We start from the raw sequence: 12,596 nt of genomic DNA on the forward strand, positions 1-12,596 counted from the left end.
TACTAAACTGTTCTTTCTGATAATGAATTGCATGATGAGCATTGATGCTCCGGCCAGACCGATGTGTGAACAGCAGGGTCTGCGGTGAAACGGACCTAAAAAAAGAAAACCCAGGCTTCCCAGCTGTTAGTCAGCAAAGCCCTGGTGTCTGTTGATGTGCGTGTCTATGGATTTTTCCCGGAGCCTTGGCCCCCAAGGGGGTGTTTAGGGCCTGCTCCAGCAGACAGTAATGAACACGGCCCTTTAACTAACTGTGTTCGCCTGATAATCAAATTCTCATCGCGCCATGGCTCCTTCCAGTTCCCCTCTCCTCGTGGCTGCGGCGTGAGAGGTACGGCCTCGTCCGTCGCCAGACGGCCGTGATTTGGAGAGAGGGGGAGTGTCTGGCTGCCGAGCAGAGCGTACGGGCCGCCGTGTGCAGAATGCAACTGCTGACTTTGCTGTACAGGACAGGGGACACGGTGCAGGTTATCAAAGTACGATCAAGCTTCTCATACAAGCCCACAGGCCGGGATCAACGACGGACGCTAAAACAAGGAACCGAGCAACGGTTCCAAATGAATCACACGGCGGGAAAGGCTTCCGGAAGGCCTTCAGGCGATCAAGATGGGCCGACCGCGCCGCTAACATCCACGTTCGCTTGAAAGTCTCTCTCTCTCTCTGTAACATCTGTTTGGGACGCCCAGCCGGGGTGCAGCAACCAAACATTTGCTGTGATTACAAACCAGCCAAAATTACTTCAACGGTCATACATTCCTCAGTGTGTGACTAAAGAACAATTAGGCCTACGGTGTTATTTCAACGGATTTCTGTGGTTCCTAGGTCGTGTACTACTTTAGTATTCCGCGTAAATTGTCAAATTAAGCAAATTAATAAAACACAAATATAAGTGGATTCATTTGAGGCATGCAAGCATGGAAAAGAAATGGTAATAGTGTTAGATATTCCTCAAATATAATAAGACCTACATAATCCTGTCCATGAGTTGCTTTTAGTATTGAGTCCACTGAGACGTACTGTACGTGATTATGGGCTATATATAAAAAGTCAGTAAATGTTGCACTGTTCCGTATTTGAATTGGTGTATAATCGCGGTTAAAATGGCCGGTGTGCTGGTGCGAAGGATTTTTTTCAGGGACTTTATCCTGATGAGCCGCGCCGCCGGTTTCCTCCCGTCGTCATTTAGCCTAGATTGGCCGACGGCCCCGCCCCGCTCTTCGCCCCGCCCCTCGCCCCGCCCCCGCCGTGCTCGGGTCTGGTCTGGTGCGGTGACGCGCGGCGCGGCCGTGACGTCGCGGCTCGAGTCTGTAGCGGCGCTCCGGGCTGCGCTGGTCTCTCAGGCGGAGAGAGGAGCCGAGCCGAGCACAGCTGCGGTACGGAGCGGAGGTCGCCGCGGGTTTCCTCTCCCAGGTAGGTCCGCCTGTCACCCCCCGTTCCTCCGGGCCCGACGCCATCGCCGCCTGTTTAGTTTTTTAAAAATTTCTTCTCAGCGGAGGCAGCTAGTGAGCGTTAGCATGTTAGCGCGGCGCTCGTCCCAGCCTGGACGCAGGGGGCGGCGTTAGCATTACGCTAACCCGCTCCCAGCCCCCCCCAGTCGGGCAGCACTAGACCGGCCGGCCCGGCACCGCGGACCGGCGTCTGGTTCTGGACGGAAAGGCGGCCGGGCGGGCGTCGTTTCACCGACTCGGCGGTAAGCATGACGGCGGACGGAGCGACGGCGAGTCCCGAGCCGCCGACCGGACTGAACTGGGACTGGCTGCGTCCGGATAAAAAAAAAAAAGAGACAGAAAAAAAAAAAACCCAAATAATTCTGGAATTAAATCTAATAGATCCGCGCTAATCGTTCTCGCGGAGGGGAAAACGGCGCTGCGACCCGCTGTTCCTATTTCCTACCGTCGGTGTGACACACTTACCGGCTCGCAGCGTTCTGGCCGCCCGGCCGGTTTGTTCATTCATTCGACATCGACCGTATTTCTTAATATTATTATTATTACTGCCGGCGCTAATAACTCGACGGCGGACTGGTGTTTGTCCTCCGTTGTCTGGCTGCCGAAGCGATTGTGACATTTTAATGAAATAACTGAACATTCGTACGTCGAATATCGTTCACGTCGTCGTACCGGGCGAATTAATAATAGTAATAATTATCGTTGTGCGAGTTGTGCGCGGCTGCTGTTTAAATGGGCGTTTTTTAGATGGTCGGGGTGGCGGTACAAAAGGCACGGACGCGCGGCCAATTCACGCCATTTTAACAGCAACATATCGACGGCGGTCGCTTTATGATTTTTATTATTATTATTATTTTTTGTACACGTATATACATTTGTGTGAAGATCCGCCGTAAATGTAGATCGCGTCCGCCGTTGGTCACTGTGCGGTTTTAAAAGCCCCGTCCGTCCCCCAGACGCGCGTTTGCGTCAGAGGACGAATTATTTTTTTTTATATTATTATAATTTTTTTCCGTATTTAAAATCGATTTCGGTTCTGCCCGACCGGAATGTTCTCCGCGGGGGTGCGGCGGTTCCGACCCGGCTGTAGCTGCGAGGGAGGGGGGGGTTGGCTGGAGGACACGGCGGCGTTGCGGCTTCCCCGTCCTGCAGATGTCGTATGTCGGCATTGCGTTTTTGGAAGTCAGCTCGTTTAAAAAAATAAACCACACACACGATATATATATATAATATTAATCGTTATGCCACGGCTGCAGGTCTCATCGGAATTACGTGGATTTCGTCTCGTTTTTCGTCCGAGGCTGAAATGAACGCCTGATAATTTGGTTGGTTTGGTGCTCTGTGTGCGGATTGGAGGTCATGGTAGAAACTGCTGGTTTGGACCGCTTGTACCCCCCGTTGGTAAGTGGTGGTGGGCTTGAGCGGTCATGCAAATTTCCTCGGCCCTCGTTTGCTGGAGGTGAATGGGCCCGGTGTTGGTGTGGACTGTGGACTGGATTTACAGTCACCTCGGTTGGCCGTGAGGGACGGTGGCGGGACGCGCACCTGCCTGCCGGCCCACAGGTTCAGGCGCCGCTAATCCTAAAGCCTTAAACCCTAATCCCGACCCTGCACCGCAGATGTAAAACTGCGGTTACGCACACGTATACATCTCTCTGTGGCATTGGACGCCGGTGACACCAACAATGTCACTTGGTTTGTGCACTCGAGCTGATGTCGTTTAGCGACGCCCCCTGCAGGCTCACGTACGGCACTGTTTCTCACGGCTAGTTAGCTATGAAATTTCCTTCGTTGAGGTCTAGAGAACCTTACAAGCGCCTGTCACCGCAAATGGCGTAAAAATTGTAGAACTTCCTTAGATGTTCATTAAACATCAGCAGACACAGGAAGTAGCTTTTCAGAAAGTAACGGGTGCCAGTAGCTCAGTGGATTTTTTCCCTCTGAGCCAGAAGACTGCAACACCCCCAGGTTCGAACCCCACTTACCTCCATCGCGTCCCTGAGCAGGACACTTGTCTTCAGGGGGACTGTCCCCGTCACTGCTGACTGTAAGATGCTGACTGTAGAATTTATACTTTCTACTTCTGTACTTTGCAGGACAAGGACGAGGGCGACTAGTTTCCTTCACCGTCATGTGCACATCTGGTCGTAAAGAGGTGAAGAGGTTCTGGTAGAAGCAACAAAAAAAAAGTGGTGAAGAAGCATATTAGGAAAGAGCGCAGGTCTTCTGAAGTCCTTGTGTGAAGATGACCAGCCTGAAGACCCCCTTCAAAGACCTGACCTCGTTCAAGGGCAACTCGAAGCGGCCGTACCGGGAGCACCTGGACTACGCCCCCATCAAGAAGCGCTTCACGGCCGAGATGAACATGAAGCGGCGCGCGGCGGAGGCGCCGGCCCGCGCCGCCAAGGTGAAGCGGGAGCGCGTGGAGGAGCGGCCCGAGCCGGACGGCGGCGCCAAGGCGCTGGACCTCAGCCCCGGCCTCAAGCACACGCTGGCCCAGTTCACGCTGAGCAGCCAGAGCTCGCTGGGCGGCCCGGCGGCGTTCTCCGCCAAGAGCGCGCGGGACTCGGCCTCGCCGGCCCACCCCGCCCCCGCGCCCTCCCCGCCCGTCCCGGCCGGCGGCCCGCTCCTGGTGCCGTGCGACAGCTCCACGGAGCTCACCCACGCGCTGCTGGAGGGCGAGTCCATCTCCTGCTTCGCGGTGGGCGGCGAGAAGCGGCTGTGCCTGCCGCAGGTGCTGAACTCGGTGCTGCGCGACTTCTCGCTGCAGCAGATCAACGGCGTGTGCGACGAGCTCTACGTCTACTGCTCCCGCTGCGACGCCGAGCAGCTGCACATCCTCAAGGTGCTCGGCATCCTGCCCTTCAACGCGCCCTCCTGCGGCCTCATCACCCTCACCGACGCCCAGCGGCTCTGCAACGCCCTGCTCCGCCCGGGCGCCGCCCTCCCGCCGGACCCCAGCGGCAAGCTCCCCGGGCGGGGCCTGCTGGAGGAGGGCCGCGCCACCTTCCAGGTGGAGCACCACTGCCTCGGCAAGTGCCAGGGCCTGTTCGTGCCGCAGTTCTACGCGCGGCCGGACGCGCCCTGCGTGCAGTGCGTGGAGTGCCGGCTGCTCTTCTCGCCGCAGAACTTCGTCATGCACTCGCACAAGTCCTCCGACAAGAGGACCTGCCACTGGGGCTTCGACTCGGCCAAGTGGCCCTGCTACCTGCTGCTGGGCCGCAAGTACCTCGGCGCGCCGGAGGAGGCGCGGCTCAGGCAGCTGCTGGAGGAGATGAAGGAGAAGTTCCACCACACGCACAAAGTAAGTGTCTCCCTCTTCTCTGCGGTTTTTTTTTTTTACTTGTTTGGCCTCATTTACGTTACTTGGAAGACTCTTTTATCCATTTACATTTACAGCATTTATCAGACGCCCTTATCCAGAGCGACTTACAATCATTAGTTACAGGGACAGTCCCCCCCTGGAGACACTCAGGGTTAAGTGTCTTGCTCAGGGACACAATGGTAGTAAGCGGGATTCGAACCCGGGTCTTCCGGTTCACAGGCGAGTGTGCTACCCACTAGGCCACCACCACCCTTTTATCCAAAGCGACTTACAACAGGAAGACTGCAGCAAATCTCATTCGGTGTCTGTACATTTTGAGTTAAACTAAGAGCCCTGATACGGAATAGAACATGACTAAGCGGTGCTAGTAGCCTATGAACCAGAAGACCCAGGTTCAAGTCCCGCTTACTACCACTGTGTCCCTGAGCAAGACACTTAACCCTGAGTGTCTCCAGGGGGGGACTGTCCCTGTAACTACTGACTGTAAGTCGCTCTGGATAAGGGCGTGTGGTAAACGCTGTAAATGTAAACATGCTAGACGAATATTTTATTTCGAAGAGGCGTGACGTGGGTGTGTTTGGGCCGGTTGAAGATGAGGCGGGCGGCCACGTTTTGGACCCTCTGGAGGGGTTTTTATTGGTGACCCGCAGAGGCTACAGCCAGGAGAGAGTTACAATAGTCCAGTTTAGAGAGGGCCATTGCCTGGACGAGGAGCCGCGTGGCCTGTTGTGGAAGAAAAGGCCGAATCTTGCGAAGGTTGCGACGGTTCAGACTCGGTTTGTCGTCAGTCCAGACTCCAAGGCTTTTTGCAGACGCCGCGGCCGTTAACAGTAGCGAGCCAATTGGGGTGAGGGGGGTGTGTGCGCGTTTCTGTTACGTTTCCTCGTAACTCCGTCGTCTAGTCGTTGTTCCTGATGGACCGGGACACCTGGCGCCCCCCCGCCGGGAAGCTGTTGTTTTCCTAAACTGGGCCTGACCCGGCTCACGGTGTGCGGGGGGGGGGACATTTGGGGGGGTGACACCGGGGTTGACCGGTGACATTTGCTCTGCTGTGACCAGAAGCGTTGGGGGGGTGGGGCAGGCCAGCTGGCTTCAGCCAATCGTGGGGGGAGGAAGCAGACGGGGGTCAACTGTAGGTCGTTTAAACGCCCGGTCGCTCGATATTTCTTTGACTCCATCAACAGGCCGCCTTATCTGAACCCTGATCGCGGTTTGGTTTCGGTTTTAAGCTCCTCCCCCTCCCGGCTGGGGGGAAATGCCCATATTACGTCACAGCTACATGTCGTGGAAAGAGAGGTCCGAAGTCTGTAATGCACGTAACACGCATCGCAAGTGAATGTTCACGTTTACTTTCATGAACAAATACTACAGAGGTGAAAAACGCACCTTTTTAAAAATGATTTATTCATTCGTTTTGATTTGCGAGCAAGACTTTGTTGGTTATAGATTCTGAATGTCGGTCCGAATTATTTTTATTTATTTATTTGTTTTGGACTGTTGGAGGAATGTTTGTGTGTTGAACGTGTCGGCGTACAGTTCGCGAACGCCGGGTCTTTATGGTTCCATCATCTTTCGACCAATCAGGAGTCGGTTTTTAATTTTTTATTTTATTTTTTTTCCCCCAAAACCGGGAGAGACAGAAGTGACCCAGTTGCCGACTGCCTTCCGTCCTTCTAAACCAGTGCGGTCCAGACCCACACACACAACACAATCGACAACAGCGGTGTATTTATAGCTAGTGCAGGTGTACACACACACACACACACACACACACGCGCGGCGAGGACGTTCTGTTAGTGTCTGAGCGAGAGGGCGTCCGTCTGCGCTTGTGCAAGCGGAAATTCTGTCTGATGTCTCGTCTAGCGGCCAAACCGCATTCCTCCCTCCCTCCCTCCCTCCCTCCATTCATTCCCGCCCGCCCGCCCGTCTGTCTGAGGTCTGACGCAGACCTTGGGACAGACGGTCGTGAGGACACGTCTGGAGCACGGGCTGACCTCATACTGACACACGCCCTCTGAAATATGTCCCCATCGACCCAGTTTCAATCTCAGACGCACACGCGCGCTGTACATTTTATTCCCGTTAATCACGGCGGCGCGCAGGAACACGTCCTCCACAACACCGTCTTCCGTCTGTCTGCTCGTGTCCCACTCTGCTCGGCGTCCCTGGTGCGTGGTGACTCGGTCCCTCTACAAAATGAACCGTGTCTTGCACCTACTTTGTCTGTGTGTGTGTGTGTGTGTGTGTGCGCGAGACAGAGTCGAGTTCCTTCTCTGCCATTTTAATTCCCCTGGTTTTTAACCAGTGCCGTGTGTGTGTGTGTGTGTGTGTGTGTGTGTGTGTGTGTGTGTGTGTGTTCGTGTTCTCACACTGCGTCTCGCGCCCCGAGCGCACTCCGTACTTCCGTTTTTGACTGATGCCTCTCATTCCGGCTCTCGCTTTCGCACAAACACACGTACACACGTTCCCACAGAGCGCCTTTCTTTCTTTTTCCTTTTCTGTCCCCCGTCTTTCTTTCGTTCACTCACTCACCCCTGTGTTCTGTGAACGCTGGCCCTCGCTTTTGTCACTTCCTCGCACAGGACTTTCCACAGTTGAGGAAACTGTGTGTGTGTGAGAGAGAAAGGCAGTCAAGAACAACACACAGGGACACGTGAGCGTGTGAAAGCGCGGTCGGGTCACAGGGGGACATGCTGACACCGGTTTACCCGCTGGGCTGGTGGCGTGGAACGATCTGGTTTCCAGGGCGGCGGGCGCGCGTGCGTGTGGGACGGAAGCGGGGCAGCCAGTCATATCGCTTTTCAGGTGAAACACCCCGACCGTCCTCTGGCGCGGGGACACGCCGGGGTGACTCACGTTTTCCACGGACCGACCTTCACAGTGGCGGTGTGAGGACATAGGGTAATAATTGTCCAACGCTCGCGGACCGTGAACTCGTCGCTAAGACTCTTCTTCTCGACCCGACCTCAAAAAGCCCCAAGAACCTTTCCTCTTCTCAGAAAGTCCTCAGTTTCACCGAAACGTTTTGTTCTCCCGCGAGAACGTCCAGAACTCACTGAAGGAGGAGGAGGATGGACTCGAGTGTGAATCATTGCTCAGGGATTTCCGGTCTGGAAGAACCTTCTGGAAGTGGAGCTCCTCCCTGTCTGAAATTCGGCAACGGGGTGTACAGTTCTGGCGTCAGATTTAGCGCCGTTTAGTCTGTAGGGGCAGTGGTGGCCTAGCGGTTAAGGAAGCGGACCCCCGTAATCAGAAGGTTGCCGGTTCGAATCCCGAGCCGCCAAGGTGCCACCGTCCCCACACACTGCTCCCCGGACGCCTGTCATGGCCGCCCACTGCTCACTCAGGGTGATGGTTAAATGCAGGGGACACATTTCACTGTGTGCACCGTGTGCTGTGCTGCTGTGCATCTCAAGTGACAATCACTTCACTTTCACTTTTTTCACTTTGTCAAACATGCATTACTTTTCCCGCCATTCCCAGAGCTAAATTCCTTGTAATTCAGACGTGTTTTTGGTGCCGCTGGGAGGACGTGACAGACAGCGCGACCGCGGCGGCCGCAGCGGGTTGGCCGCCGTGCCGGGAACGGTGCGAGACAGGTCTGTCTGGCGGCGGTGCAGACAGATGCGTTTCTGTCTGGAGAGCGGTGACTTCATTCGCCGCAGACCGGCGCTGTGTGTTTCCCCCGCCTGGCGCGCCCCCTCACTTCCTCTCCGGTTCGTGTCCTCTCCTTTCCAACGGACATTTACATTTACCAGACGGCCTTATCCAGAGCGACTTACAATCAGTAGTTACAGGGACAGTCCCCCCCCTGGAGACACTCAGGGATAAGTGTCCTGCTCAGGGACACGATGGTAGTAAGTGGATTTGAACCTGGTTCAGGCGAGTGTGTTACCCCACTAAGCCACCACGACCGCTGGGTTACTCGGCCGCTTCAGTCGTCAGCGTGAGGTTGGAGAGGGAATTAGCGTCAGATCGGGAATCGATCGATCGATCGCTGTATTGATGCCAGCATCTGGTTGTTGAGGGCTGCGTCAACGTACTTAATTACGTGAGTCCACTCATCACGTCTCCTCATTTCTTTTTTTCCTAGTCAGTGGGATATTAATGCATTATGGTGTCTACTATGGATGGAATGATGCACTCAACTTGCAATTCTAAAACACTCATGCACCATAATTGTTAAATGAATGTGTCCCTCCCTCCCTCCCATTGCTTATTTCTTTATTTGAAATTATTTAACTACTTCTTTTTAAGTGTTTCTCTAGTTAATGAGAAGTAGTTGTGTGGTATGGGTTTGTCTGTCTGTCCTGTAATAAATAAAAAAATCTCTTAAGTGCACTTCCACTTTTCCTAATGTTTAAAACGTGTACTCCGATAAGGTGGAACAACATTTTAATTCCAATGTATTTAAAAAAAAATAACTGAAGCTTTTGCAGACATTTGGAACCGTTACCTCTCACAATGTAACATTTTTTTACTAATTTCAATTAAATTCAAAGCAAATTAGTCATAAACCAGACATTCGAAGTCTAGTTTATATATGTTATATTGAAGAGGGCATCATGCTTAATTAAATATTCGTACTATCCACCATATTAACAAGTTTTCAAACTGTTTGTAATGGCTTTTGTCATAATTTTAGATGGATGTACTGGGTAATAAGGCACGACAAGTACTACATGTGTCACACTTGCTCATAGTTCTGACCACTACTTATTGGGATAAAGAAACTTGTTGCTATCAAAATGTCCCATGCATCACAAAGAGAATCGCCCAATAGTTTAGGATTTGTGATAAAGTATTATATTTAATCTGGAACTGAAATAGTTTAAAATGTAAACATTTCAAGTTAACGTGACGTATAGTTAATTCTAAAAGAAAGGCTGCATTCAGGGTACATGGTGTTTAGACGAATGTGAACACCCCATGAAGTGACCTAGGTTTGCGCTTCATTTGCATAATTTAATGTAAGTGTATTTCACTGGACATCTTTTTAAAGCTTTCACGCAGTGGACTAATGGCAGAGGTTCAGCTTGCTCTTATCTCGCATTGTCGCGGCCAGCTTGTTCTCACACACACACACACACACACACACACACACACACACACAATTCCTAGTGCAAAACCACCAAAATCAGCCGCCCCGCCCCAAGTTGTAGGTGTGGTCCCGCGCCATCAATCTCCACGGCAGCGGAGTTAGTTCTGTCAAAAGCGCTCCTGCGCTCACGACGTCTTGCCAGAGGACCCGGAGCGGGGTTAAAAGAGGCGAAGGGGGTCAGTGGCCCGGTCCAGCCTGGCCCAGACGCCTCGGGCTGCACTCCGCCTGGCAGGTCTGATCTTGACTGGGTGTAGCTGGGGCGTGTGTGTGTCCTGAGGTGTTCGATGGGGTATGCGGTTTGGAATGTGGGTTTGGGTGTGGGACCGTTTAGAAAATAAGATAAGGAGAGGACAGAACAATGGCATCACCACCACCACCACCGAGTGATGAGCACTGGTCCTGTTTCAGGTGGGAGGGCGAATCAGGGACCCTGTTTGCATTTAAAAGACTGATCTCGCCTGCAGGGTGAGGAGGAATGAAGCTGACCACTTCCACCGACCTGATCAAGCGCCGCATCGCGTTCCCCGTGGAGGAACTTCGTCCTCCAGCCCACCTCTTTTATCAAAAAAAAAAAAAAAAAGTGAAGTGATTGTCACATGTGATACACAGCAGCACAGCACACGGTGCACACAGTGAAATTTGTCCTCTACATTTAACCCATCACCCTGAGTGAGCAGTGGGCAGCCATGACAAGCGCCCGGGGAGCAGTGTGTGGGGACGGTGCTTTGCTCAGTGACACCTCGGTGGCACCTTGGCGGCTCGGGATTCGAACCAGCAACCTTCTGATTACAGGGCCGCTCCCTTAACCGCTAGGCCACCACTGCCCCAGAAACTACGTGCATTATTATACCAGTAATAAACATCAATATTTACGTTTATGGCATTTACCAGATGCCCTTATCCAGAGCGACTTACAATCAGTAGTGACTGGGACAGTCCCCCCCCTGGAGCAACTCAGGATTCAGTGTCTTGCTCAGGGACACGATGGTAGTACATGGGATTTGAACCTGGGTCTTCTGGTTCATAGGTGAGTGTGTTACTACCACAAACCCAATATTATTGGTATAACTATTAGCTGCTCCTCAAACTGTCATTATCTGGTAATGATAATGGAGATATTTTCCAGGAAAATAGGCAACACCGACCCGAGAAGCTGTACCCGCTGTTTTCTTCTAGCGAGGGGGTGGGGCCTTGCGCTGGGGGGTGGTGCTTATGACTATTCATGTAGCTGTTGGAGACCGCTTCACCTCACCCTGACCCCACCAGGAATCAACCACGGGGCACCTCCCCTTTACACCGGCTACTCCGCCCCGTATAGTGGCCCCCCGGCGTCTCCGTTGGAGACCCCGAGCCTCTACGCGTTGAATGACCTCGCTGCGCATTCGGATGTATCCGTGTGTTCATTTATATCGGCGCCGATATAGTTTTTTTTAGTCTTAGTCTTTAGTCTAGTCAAATTTTCCCCCAGCCAACTGCTGACCCACCGCAAGTATCCTGAAACCGAATTAATGCCGCAAATGTGTGTTGAAGTGACACTATCTGTGTGAAATGGTAGACACAGGAGACAGAAATGCCGCGTAAAAATAACGTGACGAGAAAATAACATCGCATCTCGTTTCAACGAAACAACGTTTTAGTATAGTTTTCATTTTGTAAACCATATTTAGCCTAGTTTTTTGAATGAATATTACAATATTTCATTAATCACATGACCAGCATTCACAGATTTTTCTTCAGACATTTTGAACACTAGCGAACACTAGCCTGCTTCGATTTTATTGGTCGCTGAAAAATGCGTGCGCAGACACGTGATTAAGTGAAAGTGATCGTCACTTGTGCTGTGATGCACAGCACACGGTGCACACAGTGAAATGTATCCTCTGTATTTGACCCATCACCCTTGGTGATCAGTGGGCAGCCATGACAGGCGCCCGGGGAGCAGTGTGTGGGGACGGTGCTTTGCTCAGTGGCACCTCAGTGCCACCATGGTGGATCGGGACTCGAACCGGCAACCTTCTGATTACGGGGCCGCTTAGTTACGAGACCGGCGAGTGGCGCGCAGTCCGAAACTCCTACCGAGCGATGCTGAACTCAGATCAGGCACGACTTTTTAACAAGAATTTTCATGTTGCTGCGAGAGAAATCACCAAGCGGCAGCTGATTGTGTTCTGCACTGCAGCCATGCAGAATCGTCCACGTCTGCATTGCGGTGCATCGATTATAAGATTAATTTAAACACCCCCGCTGCTTGGCGTCTGCCCTCGCCATTTCATCTCTGTGTATAACTTTATGGCTCACGCCTCACAAAGTTTCACATTTATACTCCTCCGGCGCTCCTTATTGGCGCTTCTCCTTCGCGCGTCGCCCGCCTTTCCCTTCCCCCAGAGGACGGGACAGCGGGTCGGGTACATCGGTTCTGACGGGCCCCTGTTACAGGAACGTAGCATGAGCCTCCGGGTCTAAACTCCCATCCATGTGCATCGTCCCGAGTCTCGCTGTGTGTGTGTGTGTGTGTGTGTGTGTGTGTGTGTGTGTGTGTCTGTGTGTGTACGTTCTCTCCGGTAGGAAACAGCAGGCACGGCGTCCTTGGTGCGTTGCTCTTCCTCTCTCCCAGCATGCATCCTGCTCAGCACTGCAGCACGTGGCCCACAGAGCCTGGCCGCTGGGCCCTTGAGCGTTTTTCTCTCTCGCCGTGTGTGTGGAGGTGGTGTGCACTTGTCGA

General features: G+C 52.9%; 1 protein-coding gene across 2 annotated transcripts in view; it reads left to right on the forward strand.

Moving 5' to 3' along the window:
* The first annotated feature begins 1,284 nt into the window (after positions 1–1,284).
* skila (SKI-like proto-oncogene a) overlaps positions 1,285–12,596 on the forward strand; it is a 20,924-nt gene continuing 9,612 nt past the window's right edge. Inside the window, exons 1-2 of one of the 2 annotated variants that reach the window (XM_028978465.1) lie at positions 1,285–1,410; positions 3,545–4,752. In XM_028978465.1, the coding sequence (XP_028834298.1) occupies positions 3,694–4,752 (1,059 nt within the window). In that variant the 5' untranslated portion in view covers positions 1,285–1,410; positions 3,545–3,693. Of the gene's footprint in view, positions 1,411–3,373; positions 3,417–3,544; positions 4,753–12,596 lie in introns of those variants that run through there. The other variant, XM_028978466.1, reaches the window with a different exon arrangement.

Source organism: Denticeps clupeoides, chromosome 4 (genome assembly GCF_900700375.1).
Source record: "Denticeps clupeoides chromosome 4, fDenClu1.1, whole genome shotgun sequence".
Lineage (NCBI taxonomy): Eukaryota > Metazoa > Chordata > Actinopteri > Clupeiformes > Denticipitidae > Denticeps > Denticeps clupeoides.